Source organism: Mytilus trossulus, chromosome 1 (assembly GCF_036588685.1).
Source record: "Mytilus trossulus isolate FHL-02 chromosome 1, PNRI_Mtr1.1.1.hap1, whole genome shotgun sequence".
NCBI classification, from domain to species: Eukaryota; Metazoa; Mollusca; class Bivalvia; order Mytilida; family Mytilidae; genus Mytilus; species Mytilus trossulus.
The window spans coordinates 55,284,657-55,308,099 of record NC_086373.1 but is presented as its reverse complement, the minus strand read 5'-3'; the positions used below and the strand labels follow the sequence as shown (position 1 = coordinate 55,308,099).

Sequence of the window (23,443 nt, the reverse complement as noted above, 5' to 3'; positions counted from 1 at the left end):
TTTAAACATCACATAATATCGGACTCTAGTAATCCTTTTCCTTTAACATACTTTGGACATTTCATTTTCATATCTGGGTCGAACATCTCCTCTTTCTCTGTGTCCACTAAGTTACACATTCTGACCAGCATCACTTCAAATGACCCTTGCTTTATCAAATTGATCTGGTCCTCCTGACAGATCTCATTGAAACCTGAAAAATACAAAACACAGTAAATCAAATGACACTTGCTTTATCAAATTGATCTGGTCCTCCTGACAGATCTCATTGAAACCTGAAAAAATACAAAACACAGTAAATCAAATGACCCTTGCTTTATCAAATTGATCTCGTCCTCCTGACAGATCTCATTGAAACCTGAAAAATACAAAACAGTAAATCAAAACCTTGTATAACTAAACAAGAGGCTCCATTGAGTACTCATCAAAATTGGATTCATATAAAAATTAAAATTTAAAAAATGTCTACATCTTGATGCTGATCCTTCCACTAAACTCCTTTGTCACAAGTTCTGATAAGAACTGCAATTCATATTCAAACATTGATAATTAAGGTCTCTATTAATATTTGATGTTAGGAAAAAAAACTGCAATTGTCAGTTTAACTATGGAACATGAAGTGTTTCTGCATCTGGAGAATCTAGAATAATGAATTTGATACCATTCCCGTTTTATCAAACATAACTGCTCTATTTCAGTACATATGATTTTTAGAACAAGAGTAAAGATAAAATGATTATGTATTAGAAATACTTCTATGGCACCTCATATATGGGTGGCCTTAAAACTGACCATTTGTTCAAGTCAGGAAGTAGCCATTAGCGAAACAAACATTTAAAAGGTGATAATTTCCATTTTTTTAGGAACCTTAAACTTTAATCTAAAATGAAAGGTTTCACCTTTTTTTTTTTTAACTTGATCAAAATTTTACATAAAATGTGAATCAAATGTATTGACATTTACTTAGATGGAGAGTTGTCTCATTTGCACTCATACCACATCTTCTTTTATCTATCTAATGGCCTTTGCAAGACATTTTTTTCAATCTACACCTGCCCACACAGCCTTCTACAGCTGAACAAAACATCCTAAGATCCCTGTCCACTAATAAATCATATTTGTGTTGCTGCATAGAAATGACTATTGATTTCTATCACAGGTATTGTTTCTCATTATTTACACATTATGGTTTTAATATTAAATACTCAGCATGTTCAACTATATTTATAATAAAAGGTAATAATAAAACTTAGTGCCAATTAAGCTACTGAGGAACATCTGTTTAATTAAAAAAAAAACTGTAGAACATGTGTAAAGTCAAGGGTTTATGAGGAACCTATATGTAAAGAGTAAAGGTAACTGAGGAACCTATATGTCAAGTCAAGGGTAACTGAAAAACCTATATGTCAAGCCAAGGGTAACTGAGGAACTTATATGTCAAGCCAAGGGTAACTGAGGAACTTATGTCAAGCCAAGGGTAACTGAGGAACTTATATGTCAAGTCAAGAATAACTGAGGAACCTATATGTCAAGTCAAGAGTAACTGAGGAATATGTGTTAAGTCTGAAATGGTTATCAATGAATGAATCTTAATTCATAAGTAACTTCATGTTAAAAAAAATATATATAAACAAAAGGTAACTGAGGAATATATGTTGACTCAAAGGTAACTGTGGTACATGTACATATATCAAATTAGAGGTAACCAAAGAAAATATGTGAAGTCAAATGTTACCTAAAAGTAACTTATTTGAACACATGTAATTTAAAGGTTATAATGGAACATATATTCCAACCTAAAGGTCACACTAGACATATGAAAAATTAAAACAGTCAAGTTAAAATTGTTAAACACCAATGTGTTATTTTGTTTGTATTTTGCACAATGCCTCATAATATTCATCAGTTGTTGAAAATTCAGAAGACAAATGACCTTTTCTGTAGAGTTCATTGAAACAGTTTATCTAATGAAATCATTTTATATCCAAATTGTTTTGAAGAAAATGAATGAAGAAATATGTGGTGAATGATATCAATAGAAAATGATAATTTATATATTTGTCTTTGATCATGTAGTAGAACATGGTCATGTATTCTTTTTATAATATGTCATGTCTATTTCTGTTTGTATCTGACAACATCTGTCAACAAAAACAGAAAAAAAGTGGATTGAAAATAGGTTTATTTTTCAATAAACATGATGTATTAATTTTAAAATCGCAATTTCATGTTTTAGTATATATTTGTGTGTAAGGTGCACTTAAACTTGAAGCAATATCAAAGGTCAACTGAAAGTCCTGAAATGCTGGCTGACTTGATAACAACTATTCACCACAAAAATACATCTAACTGGTAGATTAAAATTCACTTTTCAAGATAAATTATTTGCACTTGAATTGACAAATAGTAAAAAACATAAATCTATGCAGCTGTTTGTAAACATAGCCATCCAATTCTTAAGCAACCCCTGACAATATATAATAAAGATGATAAAAAATACATAGTAGACACACCCTATAACAAGTGTAATGTGCCCTTTCAATAATAATATATAATGTTACAATATCAGGAGAAGATTTATGATCAATGATTATATACAAAACAATATCATAGTCTGACTTCAATCACAATAAATTAACTGTTCTATGAAAAAGAAAGGTGAAAGATCCCAAAGGGACACTTCATTCGAACTCATAATTCGAAAATAAACTGACACCCCCAAGGCTATAAAAGAAAAAGACAAAAACAGTACACAAATCACAGCATAGAAATCCAGACTGAACAACATGATAATAAATTTACGTGTTTTTTATTTTTTAGATACCACTGTACATGCACTCAAAGTACTTAAATCCTGATTTTCTTTCTTCATGATATAATGCTCATGATCAAAGACTAATATTTGAGAGCCAAAGATGTATAAGAAATGAAACAGTTGAAGTGCTATATATAATCAACTAGAGGGTCTCAAGAGCCTGTGTCATTCACCTTGATCTATGCACATATTAAACAATGGACACAGATAAATTCATGACAAAATTGTGTTTTGGTGACCATGATGAAAAAATTGACTACATGTATATAGCAATAACTCCTTAATGGGTGAACTGACAATTTAAGTCATGTTGACGTATTTGTAGATCTTACTTTGATGAACATTATTGCTGTTTACAGTTTATCGGACAGCAACCCAATAACAAGTTGTCCGATTTGTCAGGGCAGATAGATCTTGACCTATAGACAATTTTTCCCATGTCAGATTTGCTTTAAATGCTTTGGTTTCAGAGTTATAAGCCAAAATATACATTTAACCCCTATTTTCTATTCTTAGCCATGGTGGCCATCTTAGTTGGTTGGCAGGGTAACACCACACATTTTTTTAAACTAGATAACCCAATGATGATTGTGGACAAGTTTGGTTAAATTTGGCCCAGTAGTTTCAGAGGAGAAAATTTTTGTAAAAGTTAACAGACAACGAACGACGGACGCCCGACGACAGACGACTGTGATGCCAAGTGATGAGAAAAGGGACCAAAGATATAGGAAAATCCAACAAAGATCAACCATGGCCTGAGGAAGAACTACTATGAAATTTTATATAAATTTTTGACCCATGAATACATTAAGCAGATATTTTAAATTCCCATTGCGAAAATTTTATACTTGTCCCACTTGCATAACTATATATTTATTGAACAATACTAACTTAACATATATATCATTGTTGTATATATACATGATATATATTGATGTAAATATTACCATGCCATGGTTACTTACCTGGTATCTTCTTACAAAACTTGACAACCATAGTTATTTCTGGTACCATGTTCTGTACAAACTGTTCCCACATCTTTGATGGGTCAATCTTCATTTTACTGAAGTCAGGCTGTAATGAATGAAGATTAATCAAATTACTCTGATGTTGATATGAGGTGAAACAAAAATTATATTAAACACCGGGTTTCAACAAAACATGAAAAAATGCTGATTTTTTTCAAATATCTTCACCAAACATTGTCAAAGGGCAATAACTAAAAAGAAGAAATCCCCATTGAAATGGCAATGATTGTCCACAAAAAGGGGGGAGGGTCAACATCAGGACCCTGAAAATTTATATTGGGCATCTAGTCTTTTAACATTCATGACATTCTTTTACCTGATCAAAACCATTTTTACCAGTCTTTTGCCAATGTCAACAAACATGGGTAAGCTTAAACTTGAGTCAAACCCAGTCACACAGTCAGGAATGTTCCAAGTGGTTGTCTTGTATTGAGATTATGCTGTTGATGCCCAGGTATTTGTTATTTGAGTTCATTCACAATTTTTTTTATTGTTTTGAGCCATTCAGACATTGACATTATAAGTAAGTATCCTGTGGATTGTTTACGATCATTCAGTAGACATTAGTATTAAAATAAGGAGAAATAGTATGATTGTCAGGGAGAGAATAGCCACCTGAGATCAACAAAGATGTAAACAACTATAGGTCATTGAATGACCTTTAACAAAGAGCAAAACCCATAACACATAGTCAACATAAATAAGGCTCAAATATTACAAAAATGTCAAAAATTTCAAAAGAGAAAACAAACAGCCTGGTTTTAGTGATCTGCAACAGTTACTGATTTTATAACCATAAATGATATAGATGGGATACCTTCGTAAAAATTATTAAAATCTGTCTAAAAGTGGAGGTGCACACAGGCCGGTAGCCAGGAATTTCCAAAGGGGAGTTCGTTGGACTCACAAACTCGACTTTAACAGTCACAATTTGAACAGAACATTGACTTTAACAGTGCTTATTTGTTTTCAAGGGGGGAGTTCGTCCGAACCCCCCGAACCCCCCTGGCTACGGGTATGTGCACATATTAAATCTTTTGCAAAAGCCCTGTGCATATATATTAATGTCAATGAAAACAGTTAATAAGGATGACATAAACTACTGAGGTTCCCTTTTTTGTTAATGGTCACTCTCTTATTTGGTTTGTTAATGGTCCAATGGACCAACAAAGAAGAGTGGTTACTAAATCTACCCTTACCATTGGCTATATACATATTTATGCTGGTCAAAACCAAAGATGCTAAGTGGTAGATAGAATCAATGAATGCATAAAAGGAAAATCTCTAAAATAAAAAAATAATGGGAAATTTCCCTTCAATCCACAAGAAGTTTGTGGACATTATCATGATAATAGCATACTGGATTAACAATGTCTTTAACATTAATGGAAGTGTAAAGTATTTGCACAGTCACAGTGTACTCTAGTAAACAAGATGACTATGATTGTCAGCAGCACTCTGTATTATGTAAGCTTGTTATCCATTCACATAATATATTATTGATCTCAGACAGTGCAAACAAATTTCCAAGTATTCGAGCACTAACCCTCTTGTACTAAGTCATATAGATAACAACTTTTATTACAACCTATGATCTTAATTGATGTGGTAAAGATGAGTTTTTTTTATGATAAAAACATTTTTCTAATGACTTTGGAACATGGAAAAAGTCAATATTTGAAGTAAGTAATTGTAAGAAATTTGTAAGCATTTTTTTATGGGCTATAAATTTATATGGGAAAAAGAAATGATACTACACAAACTTTTTGGAAAGTGTTCAATAATTTATAGAACATTCTTAAAATAAACTAAGAACCTTCCCTAAGCATGCTGAAGAATTTCTGTTATCCCAGTACTTTTTGTGAGAAATTTCATCAAAACACAATAATTTTAGGCTTTCCTGTGAATTCTTTTTCAAAACCCTGTACCTTTCCTGATAAAGGAGTAGGTCCGTTAAGACCCCTATTTGGCCCCAAAATATAGGAGTTTTACAAAATTGTTGAAATGTAAACTTTAAGTTATTAATTGGACAGCAGAATGCTTCTGCTACATAAATATGGGCTGTTTTTGACAATACAATAGACATATATATCAAAAACTAGCACCATTCAGTCATGCTAAATTAGTGAAATCTTCACAAATCCAGCATTTTAGTTAAATTTTAGATGGTTTTCATGTAAAACGAAAGTGGCTGCATTCGTGTTCATCCTTAATATTGAAATGAAAGTTATATTTTGTGATAATACATATTAACATATAAAGGTTGAGGATGAACACGGATGCTGCCACTTTCATGTTTGACAAAAACCATCTGAAAAGTGACATTTTTCGGCATTATAATTTGGTAGATTTTTCATATTTGAGCTGATCAACTCAGATCGTTTTTAATGACTAAATCAGTTAAAATCTTTCACATAAACTAATTAATTTAAATCAAATAGACACTCAAGTGTTTAAAAAGTGGTCAAAATCTTTTGTCAGATGAACCTGAAATTTGAGGCCAAAATCAGTCCTTACCGGACTCGCTTAACTCCTTTACTTCAAAACCAAGTACCTCTCCTAATAAATTTCATCAAAACCCAGTCACAGTAAGCTCTCCTAATAAATTTCTTCAAAACCTGAGTACCTTTCATGAGAAGTTACTTCAAACCCCAATATGTTTCATGAGAAATACTTCAAAACCCAGTACCATTCCTGAAAAAAATACTTCAAAACCCAGTCTTGCCAGTACCTTTCCTGAAAAAATACTTCAAAACCCAGTCTTGCCAGTACCTTTCCTGTAAAAAATACTTCAAAACCCAGTCTTGCCAGTACCTTTCCTGAAAAATTTCTTCAAAATATTTCCTTCAGATATTTCTTTAAAACCTTTCATGAGAAATCTCTTTCATTTGCAAAATAACAATGTCATCAATTATATAAAATAACCATGATTACAAACATAAGATTAAAGTTTCAAACAGTACAACAATGAACAAAAGTAACTATTGCACTTCAAATGAAACAGGCTTCAATAGATGTTTATGAATGATCTTTCAGGTGCCAAATAAACAATAGAAAAATGAAAAGGTGAAGGTTATTGGTTATGAAATGTCCATTTAAAGAAAACAAACATGACTGTATGGAGGCCATTTATCTTCAAGGTTGTAAATGTATAAATAATCTAAAGGGAAAATAATCTTCTTATCGTTTCTCTCAGTGCAATCAAGGCATTTAATAGGAAATGAAAATTTGAAACGAAAAAATATGGTATGTTCAATAAACATGATAAAAGAGTGATTACATTTTTCTGTTTGTAACGTATTGAATCAAGCTGTAATCAATAGAAAACTAATCGGGTATCATATAATTTTGCAATCTCAATTGGAGTATCAACAGTTTTCACTGTTATTTATGAAAAACGATGAAAAACACAAATTAATTTCAATCTTTGAACTAATCTTATGATTATGAAATCAATGTAAGGATTAGATCAGTTAGAATTAACAAAATACTTCACAAAAAGTTAAGTAGTACTAAGGTATAGAACTTTTGTTTGCCGTGCATAACAAACATAGAATGTGTCCATGGGTCATAGAAGGCAGATTATGCTCCCGCTGGAATTGCATACAACATGTACAAAGTAATTAAGGGCATTTACCCTCAGCCGTTTTAAAATACAATTGAAAATTGTAACTTGACCAGCTCATAAATTTTAATAATTTTTTTGTTATTTAAATAAACATGATCAAAATATGTTGAAAATAAAAACTTAAATTGTAGGTTTTTTTTTTATATTTTAACTAACTTGATATTATATATAGCTATTCAAATGATAGTTGATACAATATTGTATCTCACTGCTGCAACAAGATTGTGACAAGTCAGCAATGTTAAAAGTGCAAGTGTAAAAATGTAAATGACTTGCCTAAGAACTATGGAAGTCTCTGTAACTTGGAATTGTATCAGGTGGTACATTGATGGTAGTGTGATTATAGTAATTGTTATTCTTATAGAATTCAGACAACTCAATCAATAGTCAGTGACACAACTTCTGCTGTTGTGTTATCTATATATCTGGATATATATATTTCTTTAGGTTTCTGAAAACTGAAGGAGGAGTTCACTCACTTATTGTTACACTTTTGGTCAATTTTGTTTAAAAGGAATTAAGTTAATGTTCAAAAGTATTGAAAAAAAGAAAATAATGCTTTTGACATAACATGATAACCATGATAATAAATGCACAATTATTTAAAATTTCTTGAAAATTTTCATGATGTCTGTTGAAAACTTTAGAAGGAGTCGGATCATCATTATACAACATACAAATGTAGGTACCAGAGGCCGATTTAAATGGAAGGGGGGGGGTTAATTTGGTTGCTTATATAGTGAATCACTGAAGTGTGACTGGAGCGGGCCTATTAGGCAGTCAGTAGGTCCCCATTTATAAAAATTTCTGGATCCGCCACTGGGTACATGTTCCAAATTTACCAGCCAACTTATCATGAACAGCCAAAATATCACCTTAAGTACTAAAAGCTAATTTGGAAACCCTAGCTACCAAAGAAACATCAAGACATGCAAGATGGGAATTTCACTTTCAAATAATGTTTAATAGATCTGAAAACTTCTCTGTTGGTCTAAATTTTTAAGGTATCATATGATTATATTGTACCACCATGTTTTTGTTTTAGACATGTATATCAGCCATGTTCATGAGGTGAGTTGATGGAACAACATATAATTCATAAACTGTAACCATGACATCCTAAGGATAAGACTGAGAAGTCTGGTTTTACTTGGTTTCGATAGTTTAACTGAGACTTTGAATGAATATGTGTGGATTTACATAAATGGGACAACACCACAACATATATTAAAACAAATAAGATTGCTATACGTACACCAGAGTGAAAAGTCCCTTGAACCTGTGCAAAGGAGGAATAAAAGTGGGTGTACTGTAATAATTTATTGATAAAGTGTATTTTGAGTTGATTGATGTTATTCTATAGGCAGAACAAAGATGTCATTGTCGTACGTCATAATGATTGTATAATGGCAATGGTCAATTACACAAGATGGCAAACAAATTGTACAAAGTATGAGTGCTTCAGTCAAATTGATCTAAAAAAGGTCAATTCCCATAACTCTGTGAAAAATATTCAGAACAAAAAGGTGTTACAAATAATTTGCAATATGGACATTATGGTCAAGAACATATATATATTTTAAGAGAAGATTGCATTATAAATGTATGAGAGTTTTCATTTCAAATGGTTTCAGAGGAGTTATGTTGAAAATGTAAGATTCACTTATGTATAATATTATAAAAGTTCCATAACTCTTTATAAATTGTCAAATCAAGTAAGGCATTTCATTATACATATATATCAAAACTGCATTTGTCAATCTAAAAAATATTATTCAATGGAAACTTATAAACAATAGGTAAAAAATTCTTGCATCCTTAACTGTACCATGCATACAATCATTTGTTAAACAGCACTAGGATACAATGGCCTCATCCACATGTGCAAGTATGAACATGATCAGGCCATTACTGAACAAAAAAAGACTCAGCAAATAAGAACTAGCATACAACTTACCAGCATGTTCTGTGCCTTTAACTTTTCTAGCCTCATGTTGGCCTCTCGTACATTTTGGTATGTTGGTTTACATGTTTTGAAGTGTGCATTGACCACCTCTTCTGTAACTTGATCCAGTAGGTTTTTTCGAATATCAGATGGTCTCTTGACCACCTCTGCCATGATTTTGTTTATATCAATTGAGAATGTATTGTCATCATACATTTCCTCTACGTGCGTAGGGCTGTCCATTCCTTCATCTCTTTGTTCTGTATACATAATCGGATGCTCACTGATAATATGCTGGTCTGGACTGAATCGGTCAACATAATCACTTTCAAATCTTGATTCCTGTATATCAGGCAAACTATTTTGATTAAAAACATCAACATCTAAATCTTGAGGGCAAAAGTCCATGACCGGGTTATGGGATCCTGATTTCGCACAAGACCTTATTTCATCTGTTGGCTCCGCCTTTATTTCTATGGGAGAATAATTAGCAGAATGAGGAATGCGCATGCCCATCATAAGTGGGTCTATATTCAACGATGTTTTACAGTCTTCCATGATATTTTCACCATCAATTAACTGGTGTTGATTATCCTGAGGAGGCGATGAACTTTTATTACTTGACGGACTACTTAGACTGGAATACCCAGAATCGTTACCTTGTCTTTGTCCTGGTAGCTTAACTGTACCGTTACTTGTATTGTTTTGGTTATTATGATTTCTCTGATGCTCTCTAAAGCTTACTTGTGCCGCACTCAAGAAAGCTTCCATCATCTCTGGCTTAAGTGAGCCACTCTGTTGTAATATTCCCTGCAGTTCAGCCATGCGTAGCTTATTTAAGTCTTGAGAGGAGGGATATGGAGCAATTGGTAAATTTGTAGTAGGCTTAGAGTCCCGACTTCCTGGGTCCTTCATTCTCTTTGGCCTTCTACCAAGTCTTGAAGCTGAAATAAATAAGAAAACCTTATGACCTGGATAAAGAAATTTTGTGAACATGTATTTCTATACGAGTGATTAAGACAAAATAACATAAATTTAATATCTAGCAAACAGAACAAAAGTATTATGCTATTATACTACATTTGGCAAAATATTGTTCTTCATGGGCAATAACTCAGTAGATCATTGCTATCTATATATATTATAGGTTTTTTTTAAATGTTCATCAATTACTTCCATTGTATCCTTATATGTACATTGTACGTAGGTCATGGTGACCTACTTTTCATTTAAGAAATAATTCATGGGGGCTTGAATATATCGTAATTTTACCACGGGCTGGCCCTTTATGACAAATATTTTACCCTGAGCGATAGCGAGGGGTAAAATATCGGCATAAAGGGACAACCCGTGGTAAAATCTAGATATATTCAAGCCCCCATGAATTATTTCGATTCTAATAGGACAAATACGGCATTTTTTTTTTATCGAAGCGCTCTAGATGGAGGCCATTATTTGCCGTTCCCATGAATTAACGCACTTTTAGATTGGCGTAAAAGAACGGAGCAAACAGAATAAGTGACATGCTCAAACTATTCACAAAACATATTTAGATAGATTTGGATGAATTTTAATGATATTCTTACTTATATGTTTTCTATGTATATGAAAAAAATGGGCTTATACCACAATTTAGCATCGTTTGTTTACGTTTCCTTGTTGTGATGATTTTCGGTATCATAAGCGTGTATTTTTCCCGTAAAATGCTTAAATTATAACGTCATCATTCTATGACGTCGGGTACTTCATTCATAAAAAAAACATATGACGTGGGAGTACGATCGGAACAGCCAATCCAATATATTCATATTTTACCACGGGTGTGTACTCAAAGCGTTTGAAGGACGTCATGTTAGAATGTAAGATATACCACAATAATATTCACAAACTGTAGGTTAACAATGTAAATATAGGAATTAATAGATGTGGTATGATTGCCAATGAGGGCCATATGAAATAGAACAGAGAAGGTTGATATAGCTCACTATTTGTTTTTTATGTTTAATGTTGGCATCAAAAGTCTACATTTCCATCATCTTCAAAAAATTATGTGTACGGGTATGTTGATGAGATTTTTTAAAATCCTAACAATGTGAACTTAATTGTGATTGATCTACCAGTATATACAATGAGGGAGAATAGTGGAAGTTCTATTCAAAAATGTCATACACACATTTTCCAATTTTTAGACTTAACAAGGTTTACACATGAAGTTAGTTTTGAAATGGATGTCTAAACATGTATTTTAAACTTGTTGTTAAAGTTGTCCTTCAGAGTTTGTTGTATCAAATGAAAGAACTAATTACCTCACAATGCCACAGCCAGAGGGAGAACATACCAACCTTATAATATATACATAGATAAAATGGGCTATGAAGATCAAAGATATAGAAAAAGATAGGAATCTATATAATAATAAGCAGCTAGGATGAACAAAATACCATTGTTTTCAAAATGATGATATTTATAAACTAATTCATCACTTATGATTTCTATCGTCATGCACTTTTGTTAATACTGTTAAGAGATACCTGATGAGAAAGGTTTTTTTATAAATTGCATTTAAAAATGTATTCGAAATTAACTGAAAGTAGATCTGTATATCATGTATATATATATGCTCTAAAACTGTTTCCTGTAATGGGTCGAAGTTAAACATGTATTCAATACGTTTTTTCATGTTTTTGTGTAAATATTTCTTTATAATGACATAATAAAGTATAAATATATAATTGTGTACGTGGTTATTCAGCCATACAATAATCTATAAATGAAAAGTCACTACGACACTATTACTAAGCTTTTTCTACCAATAAATTTTCCGTTTTTTTAAAGATTTTATTCAAGACCAGTGAATCATAGAATATTACAAAATTTATTATCAAACTTTTTTTCTATATTCAATATCATACAGATGCTTAGTTAATATGCAGTTTTAATAATGTATGATTCAGTTAAAAAAAAAAGACTCAGTATTTAACTGTTTAAGATATTTAGAATTTCTTTGTCAAGAATATCATATTGATTATTGAGGTGTTTTGTACAACAGGAAGCACATAAATAATATGATATTTTTAAACTTCAAAGCTGCTTAAATATGAGTTCTTTAAAGGACTGATTCCTTCTGTTTAAATGCATTATTTGTTTACATAGCTCCTACATGGCAATTCTAGAGAAGTAGATTTAACAAGGATCAACATCAATATCATCACAATTACAATTCTCCAATTAGTACTTGACAAACCTATAGTTATGTTTGAAGAGACTCTAGGGTGCTAATAGGAATCATTATGTGAAATCATGTTACTAGTAGATGACTGGTTAATGATATAGACAATTTCTACATACACTATACTGTACATGACATATGAGCAAAAATATCTTGACATTATAAATATATGACCCCAAATCTTTCAATTAATATTTCCATATATTTGTGCAAAAATATCTTGACATTACAAATATATGACCCAAATCTTTCAATACATGCAACTACTGTGACCTTAACCTTCAAAACATTATCTTCAGTACAGATTATAACACCATGTACATGTACACTATATCAAATTAAAATATTTTATATCTGAAATACATGTACACAATGTAAATTGTCCTGTGCCTTAATATTAAGCATGTGCTACAGTTGTTTTATATTGTAAAAATTATTGGGTTTATTTTCAAGTTTTGAAGAATTTCTAACTGCTCAAATGTATACAATACCAACTGAAGGCATAAAGGACAGGAACTTGAAAAAAAAATTAGTCAGGTCTAGGGTTTAATGTAAAATAGGCCATTAGTTTTCTCAATTGAATTGCTTCATATTTTGTTATGTCTGGGCCTAATAAAGCCCACTGTATAAATGGTACCAGATTTCCTCATTGTTGAAAGTTATATGGTTGCCTAACGTGAGGGTACCCAAATTGCACCGAGTACCCAAATTGCACCTATTTAGAAAAAAATAGCAATAAAAGTCTTATAAGATTTCCTAGAGACTAAACAAGTTGTATTTTTATGATTTGATACTATGCCCGTCTTTCAACATAGGTAAACATATTTAGTTATACACAAAACATTCACAGTATTTATAAAAACAGATGGACTGTTTACTGAAAAAAACAAAATGTACGAAAACGTTACCATGCAATGTCATCAAAACGTCATCTTTTTAAAATTGGCAAATACAATATATTATAAGTAACCATTTCGTAAAATATGAATAGTAAGCATGGACAAATATCCAATTGTTCAAAATATTTGAAGAAATTAAACAAAAGCTCGGTTATTAGACTTTTGATGATGTAAATTTAAGCATGGATGCAATTTGGGTACTGATCCTCATTACAGAATCATGGATAGTTTGGGGGTTGATTCAAACCCATTTTTTAATGACTCAATATGGACTAAAAATTAAATTGGTGTACCTATATGACAAAGAAGGATAGGGCTACAAAATAAACACAGTATGGACATTTTTTTCCTGATCATAAAAAAACGTAGGTGAAAAAACTGTCAAAATACTAATAGGTGCAATTTGGGTACCGTCACGTTATAATACATTCATCCACTTCATTTGAACTTTGGTAGATAGTTGTCTCATTAGCAATTATACTCCATCTCCTTCTTGTTTTATCATACTATTTACAATATATATATATACACTACAGCTCAGGTGGATTTTGATTTGTCCACCCGTCCACAGTGGAATTGGGCATGAGGTGGGCAATATTTCTAGCTTGTCCACTCTGCCCACCCATAGGAGTGGGCATGCAATTTCTTTTGTTTAATCAAAAGACTGGCAAGTACAGTCAATTTATAAAAATCATTTGTAATCACTATTATTTCAAAAAAAGAGATTATATAGCTAGGGTTGGCACGGCGTGGGGCACGGGTGGGATGCCCACGGTGGCCTGGTGGAAAAACAAAATCCACCCAGACTGTTGTGTATTGATACAGTTGAATGGTCTATTAAAGTTAAGGCTGTACATGTGTTAAGCCTAACATTTACAATATATATCATTTTCTTATGTATACTAGTGACACACCATTGACTTTTATTTCAAATGTTACTGAAATGGTTTTCTATAACATTTTGTACTAATCCTTATGTGTAATTTATTACATGTTAATGTGTTGTCCTGAGCACAAATTGCCATCCTGAACTACTACTTATCAATGACCTATTACGTAATGTAAGTAAAATTTATGTCCTGAATCAGATCAGGTTAATGATATATCCAGTCATGTTCACCTAGCAGTAAATGACTTCTCTGCACCAAAGGGTGAAGGGCAACCAATGCATGAATTTTGACTAACATATTTGAATATGGTAATATATACAACAGTGACATGCAAAAGGGTCAAACTCCAAGATCAAACCTGCCAAAAATGAAGAGACATACATATAGACCAGCAGTTTGACTTAGCCAAGAAGCATAATTAAGAGGGGGGATGGGAGGGGATTCTCAGGACGCCTATTCCCTTATCTAATGGAGATACACATATAAATTCATATATTTTAACAGATCACATGTAGGCAAATGAGGGACCCCCACCCCTTTTTCCAAAATCCTAGAGCTGCACCTGTAGCCAGGGGACTCTTAAACACTTGGTCCATATTACCTCCATCTGGCTCTCATTGTTTATCATAGTTATGTCAAACTTCTATGGGATATACTTTGGGTTGTTGTTTAGTTTAATTTTACTCCCTAGTTCAGAAAATATGGGGAAAATAAAAAAATCACTGAGAAAGGAAGAAAATAGATCAATAACAGATAAGATTTGGTGTATTTCATTAAATTCATTTACTGTGGATTCATTATTATTCGTTGATACCAATTTTCGTGGATTTTGTGGGCACAGTCAAACCACAAAATTAAATATTCAACGAATGATAATTTTTCTATAGGTTTGTATGCAGACTTCAGCAAAACCACGAAATTTAATATCCACGAATATGCAAGTTTTTCTTAATCCACGAAAATTGGTACCCACGAAAATAAATGAATCCACAGTACACCAAGATATTATTTTAAATGCGAAAGGATAGATTTCAATCATTTAGAAGAGGGGTCTAGTGTCAATTGACCTTATGTCATGCATGTTTTGGAAAAGCATGATAAATACAAGATAGCCAATTTTATTTAATGATCAACATCTTGGAGTAATTCAAGATGTTTCACCAGTACAAAATGGCATCTTGCCATGAGGGTTAAAGTTCTGAAATGATAAATACTAATCCTTAAATTCTTTTGACTAAAATAATTCCAACATTTCTATCTTTAACTGTATTGATAGGTTTCAAGAGAAATTATTATTTCATTTTTATTTGCCACTATTTTTACCTAACAACCCAGTCTATTATGTAATAATTGCATCCCCGGGGAGGTCGCTATCCTGTCTACAATCATAAATATGGGTCCTGTGTCTTTCTGATATCCACAATTGAACCATTATAAGAAATTAAAAAATCAAGAATACAATTATCTTCTTTCATTCGTCATGTAAATATTTTTTTAAAGAATATCAATTTCACATGCCCTCAAAAATGCAAGGTAAGATGATAAATTCTACCCTTCCTATTATCAAATAAATTTCCTCAAGGCTAAAACATGTGACCCGACTACCATACCATTACTATTCATAAGCTATTACAATCTGCACTGTAATGTAAACATAAAACTAAGGTCAGCTCACCTAGCTTTTAACCAATCAGATTCAAGCTCACCTAGTTTCCAACGAATCAACTACTTTTTGTATATTTAGACTAATGTCCCTAGTACAGGGCATTCTCCTTGTTGATATTTTAATAAACACAAACAATATCTGACAGTAGTTAAATTTTTTTTTTTTCCTTCTGTATTTATAATATTAAGTTTAACAAATTTAAAATTGTCCAACTTCAAAATGTTATTTCATAGTTTAAGAATTGTACTTTTATTGGTAATAAGATTCTATTTTCGTCGGTGTATATTTTATTAATTAATCTAGTCTACAATATGAGATAAAGTATCAATAAAATTGATCTATAGTATATTAAGGGTAAATGAGATTTTGTGAATTTACAGATTATGTACAGAGATAATTATACTGTCAATATAATTATTCAACAGGGGTTAAATGAAGTGGCCTATTCAGACACAACTGAAGTTCTTTTCTCCTTTCATTATTATGATTCCACTTCTATACCTATAAGGTCCCCCCTTCAAGCTTAACTTGAATGGATTTGGAGGAGCGTGTTTCATCAGGAGCTTCTTATACAGTTAATGCATCCACTTTTAACAGGTCCCATAAGCCATCAGTTTTAGGTAAAAAAAAGTGGTATATTCAAACACAAGCACTTCTTTCCTTCTTTCATTAATTTTACAATCCTCTCAGTAAAAAGGTCCCATCTACACAAGGATGGACTTAAAGGGTTACACCTTATGGAGTACCATATATGGTTAATGCATTAGACTTTTTACAGGAGTCCCTTCATTAATTTTCCACTCTATGAGCTAGTCACAGCTACACAGGGGATGTATTTAGAGGGGGGCCTAATCGAGCTTCATTCAAGTTTATTGACTTATCAATGGTCCCTATCCAAACATTGACTAGTTTTAGGCCCCCCTTCTCTTTTAAAATCCTGGATCCACATCTGCTCCATATCTTTTTCTCAATTAGATCTGATCATCTGATTATGCGATTTCTGAGAAGTAATCCTCAGTATTATTAATGCCAATACACCTGCCACTTTAATCAATATAATAATGAGATGTGGTATGATGATAATTAGCAGATGTGGTATGATTTCAAAGACCAAAGATGATAACAATAAATACCATGTTACAGTCCCATATACATTTAAAGTGAATTTTTTTTATTGTTTTTTGTCACACCCCACTTCTGAACATTATGTGTATCTATTTACACTGACATCAAAAAGCATGGTAAGGAGTCGGGAGCCAGTAGTTCAGAGGAAGTTGATTATCCATGTCTGTCATATTTATTTTTAATAAATTGTTTTGTTATAAAGTACAGTAAGCCATTGTCTAAATTGCTTCATGTCACTGAGGTATTAATAGCCTTCTAGATGCAGTATGGGTTTTTCTCATTGTTGAGGGTAGTACTGTCACCTATAATTGCTTTCATCCACTTCATTTGAACTTTGGTGGATAGCTGTGTCATTGGCAATGATATACCACATCTCATAAATTTTATATGGTTAATTTATTATTCTTTATCTATTGATATGTTAGCTGAACAGCTGCTTTTCATAAATCTCACAAATTATCAATAGTTTCCCTAAAAGGTTAAAAGATATTTATATAGGATTTGGTAAATTTCACTGTAAAGAGGTTTAAAAAAGGCATATATTCATGTGCATAGACCACAGTGATGGTAAACAACAAAATGCATCTGATAAAAACAAAATGTACAAGACAAATACACAAGCTAAAATCTAATCAAAATACTTTTATCAAATTTGACATTGGTCAGAATTTATCTTTCAGTCTGGATCTGGATGTAATATTTTCACCTAACTTTCATCACATTTATAACTTTTATAATACTAAAGCAAAGGTCTAATTATACCTTATAAATATGGACTTTGGGTGATTAAATATCTAAAATACTTATTTTTTTATATAAAATAATAACTGAGATCTGCAATAATACAGGCCATTTCATTTATGCAGACCATGCAAGGGCATAAAAGCCAGTCATGGTCCTTAAAAATTAGGCATGAGATCAATCTATTATACACTATAAACACATTTGAAAATCCAAAGAAAAGGGAGCTGGTTACATTAACTAATTTTTTTTACATTGAATTCAAATTATTCCCATTTAAAATAGAATACTAGATACAAAAGTTTTCTTGTACCTCAAACAAATCAATACCTGTATTATTTAGGTAAAATCTGCAATTCATATTTCAATAAATAATATTACAATGTATTGAATGTTTTCAAGGTAACATTGAGTTCAATATTACATTTTTATTGTTCCTGGGTACAAACTTTTAACACTGAGGTCATATAAAAGAAGTTTTTTTCTCTTCTTTCTAAATACATAAATGGAGTTCAATCCTGGTCACATCAATAAAACATTTACTGCCAAACGAGGTTTATTTTATGTACAAAATTTTATGTACAAAATAAAATAAATGGGGGAATGTGTCCCTGGGACACAGATGATGCCCCCACTTGCATAAAATGTCATAAAGGAACATAAATCAAGATCAGTAATAATGGTGCTTCCCAAATTTGTTCCTGATTGAGTTTTGTGGTAATAAGCATTTTGTATAAGTTGCATAACATTTGGTTGAGGATAAGCTTAGGCAAGAGAACAGAAATGAAAAAATTCAGCAATTGGCTTCATTCAACATGTTCAAATAGACCTGGTTTTATAGCTTGTTTAACCTCCCACTTGTATGAAATGTTTTGAAAAAAATGTGTCAGGCCTGTGACTGCACTGGTCAGTTTATTATATAGACTAGGTTAAGGTGGATGTCAGCTGCATCACTTAATTTCTGTAATACATTACATAATTATAACTGTTCAACTGAACCTTTTTTCATGTTAAGAATGCCATATGCTTCATTTCCCTAGACCCGCTTACAACAAACCACTTTTCCAGTAGACAATACTAGCCACAAAGCTTTGTGAACAGATAAATACACTGCTTACCTTCCCTTGACATGCCAACAGCGAAACATTTCTTGAGTCGACAGTACTGACAGCTATTGCGTGTAAATGGTGTTATCTCACACTTCTCCTCATTTGAGCATTTGTGTGTCATTCCTTGGGTTATACATCTTCTGAAGAATCCCTACAAATACATCAAATAATAACAAAATAAATACAAGCTATTTATTTTAAGTTTTCTCTTTTCAATTGTTTTACAGTTGTCATTTCAGGGCCTTTAATAGCTGACTTTGTGTTATGGGTTTTGCTCATTGTTGAAGGCATGGTGACCTCTAGTTGTTAATTTCTGTGTGGTTTGTTTTTGAAGAGCTCTTTTATTGGAAATAATACCACATCTTCTTTTTTATATAGGTTATGAGGTTATGGTATTCTATAGAAATTCTATTTGTTACAATATTTAGCTATAGGTGTACTAATTTGTGCAGAAAAACATAAACAAAAACAAAGCATGTAAAGTTTTGAGACAATTATGTCATTTTTCAATATTGACTTTGATAACAAGATATTATATCTGGATGAACACTGAACTTGACCCTTATATGTACATTGTGAAGTGTCAAGTATTATGACTTTCAAAATATTAAGTACGTGCAGTTTCTATCAGAACAACTAAGGCAGGCTTAAATATTTTTCAGGGCCTTTTAAAGCCTACTATACAGTATGGGCTTTTCTCATTGTTGAATGGTTACCTATATTTGCTTTCATTCAACATGTATTCAAGAGTGGGTAGTTGTGGATAGTAATGTCACCTGGGCAATCATACCCCATGTTCTTATTTTTATACATGTAGTATATCTATATGAATAAGGGGTGATCAATGATATTTTTTGCTTAATTTGAAACTGGCACTAGTTTGGTAATAATTAAAGCCAAATCTGGTATAGTCAATTTGTTCCCATGCATCTACTGTGAATTCAAATTTATCAATGTAAATCTTCAAAAAAAGTATAAATTCAAGATTGAGAAATATGGTTCTTTCACTTATTGCTTGAATAACTTCAAGAGCTAGAAATACCTTCTATAAATTTCTATTCTTATTTTGATTTTTAATGTGTGAATTTCAATAATCTTAATCATTCTGATGAACATAAATGCTATCTTTGAAGCTGGTTAAATTGGTGCTTATTGAAGGTGTTAGAAAAGCTTGCTTTCAGCTTCAAAATTGACCTTTTGCATTAATAAAACAGCATTTAATGAAGACTGCATGTTAACGGTTAATTAACATTTACTGTTCACAGCTTTCATAATCTTGGTATCTAAGAACTTTACAGAAATATTATCAAAACCCATTGAAGACCCATTGTATCAAGACAATCCTTTCTATTTCTTCACAACTTTTTTTTTTAAACTTGGCATTTTAGAACTTCATCTAATGAGCTAAGGCACAGTCCCCCAATGTGTCTTTTATTGAAGACTGTATGTTGAGCTCTAGATTTCTTTAAACTTATCTGTGTGGTTTGGTTGCTTTTTCATGTCTTTTTTTCAATACAAAATTGCATGTTGACAACAAATAAACAAACATATGACCAATTGCTGTACTTATATGCCTTTATACAGCTTTGATCATAGGGCATTTGATGAGTGGCATAACACTTAACCTTGGTGTGTTTATCATGAAAACGAAATCATATTGAACATGCATGAAATATTTGCCACTGGACATTAACCAACTAACAGTCCATCAATGATAAAACTCAGGGATTCTATAAAAGAAATCTATATTAAGATCAAAGTTTCATTCATCTTTTCATATTCTTTGATCATGTATGAGCATGATGAGTTGATGACCATATCATATTTGATTCCATCTAGAGTGATGACTACGGTTTTCAAACATAAAACATCAATTTTTAATTCTCCACTTATTTTAAGGTTAAGTTATGCATTTCTTTTAATGGCCCTTAAGTGCTAGTTTTATTCATAAACATACAATAAATGACAATATCCATTACTCTCATCCTAGCTGAACTTAAATTGTTGCAATAAAATTCACTAATTATTTTTTCCCCAACAGGATATTTACAAGTAGCTTAAATGTAAAAACAATTCTTCCTATGAAAGAATATGATATTTTTATGCATTATTTTCTTGTCATTAAATCTTCTGTTTTATACCTTTTGGACATTTTCGCAAATGATTAATGAACTATAAACATATAAAACTGAAGTCAATCAGAAATTTACTATTCAATTTATCCTCATTGAAAACTATGGCAGCTTTGCAAAATAACAACAAGTACTGGTAGTTACATACATTAACATGCTTAGCATACTCCTACTCATTATATACATGTATATACACAGTATAAGTATCAACAAACAGTTGGTAGTTTCCAACAGTTAAGTGCTCACATGTATGAACCCAGTCAAGCTTCTAGCCAAATATAAAGTCAGTCTGGAGTACCGGTAATGGAGAAATATGTGATAAAAACAATATTTTTAAGTTCTTTTAACATTTATTATGACAACATACTGAAAAAGTCAAAGTAATTTTCATAGGAAATGAAATAGGTGTCTGATATAAGCTTAAATTCTAACAAACACTCAAGTTTCTGACATAAGCTCAATATTTTTTACTTAAGCTTAAATTTCTCACATCTCACACAATGTCACAACTTATCATGCTAAGCTGCATACCAAATTTAAAGTTAATCTGTTGGGTAAAACCTGAGAAATGTGTGATAAAAATTTGTGTTGGAACAAAGTAGAGGCAGAGGGTCAAAAAGGTTATAGACATAAATTTTTTGAAACCATGTTTTCTGTCTGTTATTCCACAATTGTAATAAATAAACATATGAAATAACATTCTGAACTCGCCTTTTCAGAATCTAAAGATCTATGGGTAATCTCATTGTTCCTACACCAAAATGAAAATAGCGTTACATCACTGGATGGTTTACCAATCTTGAGAACATTTTCAACCAATCAAAACGTTTTAGAGTACGCTTTTGAAAATTTTACCCAGAAAGCATTAAAGTTCTGAAATGGTGAATTGACAGCATATTTGTGATCATGTGGACTGTGGAATGTATATTTATTGACAAGGCAAACAATTCCTACCTTGCATCCTTCACATGAATCCACTCCATAGTGGAATCCAGAGGATTCGTCTCCACACACTTTACAATGTGGCGATTTGGCCCCATTTTTACCAGTGAACATTGCAGATATAGTTGTATTTGTTGATGACAGGGCCGTAGTTGGGGACTTTACCGTGTTGATTGTCAGAGCTGATACTTGAGAAGTACATGATAAAGGCTGCTGGTTTATATATGATGGACAGGTCAGATCAACGTCCGAGGGTGATTGTTCTTCTCTTAGACCGTTCAGATCAGCACACGGAGACAAGTCACTGCAATGACAGAAAATATATACATCAATTTAAATCAGAAATCAGCTACGTTTTTTAAAGGTTTCTTCATTGTCTGGTCTTCAATGTACTTCAAAGAAAATCAATAGAATGTTTCTAAAAGTATATAGTTTTTATATATGTAAAACTAATTATCATGATGTTCAAATGTAATTATATGTAACTTATATATTTCATTTTTGTATTTAAAATAATGATTAACTATAGTATAGACAATATGATTCCACGACTTCAAATATGTATCATTTCATACATTTCATCAAGAACATTTGTACAATAGCAATTTTAGCATACCAATTCATCTTGCTGAAGTTGTAGTACATGTAGTATATATATCTGGATAATACATGTACATGTATGTCTTATTCAAACTCATTCGCACTCATGCCACATCTTCTTATATCTATTATCTCCATCCATAATGATCTTGACCATTAAATGTCAAATTTTATTGAAACTGAAGATTGGCTTTGAATTACAAATATAATTGGTATTTCCTTTGATATTTAATAGTTATCCCACAAGGATGTGGTATGTCAGTGTCAGATCACCCCGATTTCTGGAGGCCAGAGGGTGATCTAACACTGACACACCAAGTCTGAGTGGGATAACTATTTTACATCCCAGCTCTTTAAGATTGGACAAAAAAAAAATTTACAATTCATAAAATCTAGTTTAGAACGCCACACAACCATTATAATATACTTTATATATTACTATATGATCTATACACTTTATGACCTCCAAACACCATGAGTAGATATCAAACAATGTCAACTCGCCCCACATGCCTATCCGCCCACACTATATCGCCACTTTAAAAAAACATCGCCCCACTCTTGTTCACTGACTCGCCTAACTTTTGAAAAAGTGTATAATCAAATTGAACAATCCGGTGAGTCTGACAACTCACTTATTAACGAAAAAAGATTAAACCCCACTGAATAAAGGTCTGCCAACTCGCCCCACTTT

The 23,443-nt window shown here is 31.9% G+C and overlaps 1 protein-coding gene across 2 annotated transcripts in view; it reads right to left on the bottom strand.

Annotated features, from left to right (window-relative positions):
• LOC134727640 (uncharacterized) overlaps positions 1-23,443 on the bottom strand; it is a 51,737-nt gene that overhangs the window by 10,044 nt on the left and 18,250 nt on the right. For both annotated transcript variants that reach the window (XM_063592029.1, XM_063592023.1), the window contains 5 exons: positions 22,162-22,453; positions 19,085-19,226; positions 9,429-10,360; positions 3,781-3,889; positions 52-193 (listed from right to left, as the gene is read on the bottom strand). In XM_063592029.1, the coding sequence (XP_063448099.1) occupies positions 52-193; positions 3,781-3,889; positions 9,429-10,360; positions 19,085-19,226; positions 22,162-22,453 (1,617 nt within the window). The remainder of the gene's footprint in view (positions 1-51; positions 194-3,780; positions 3,890-9,428; positions 10,361-19,084; positions 19,227-22,161; positions 22,454-23,443) is intronic.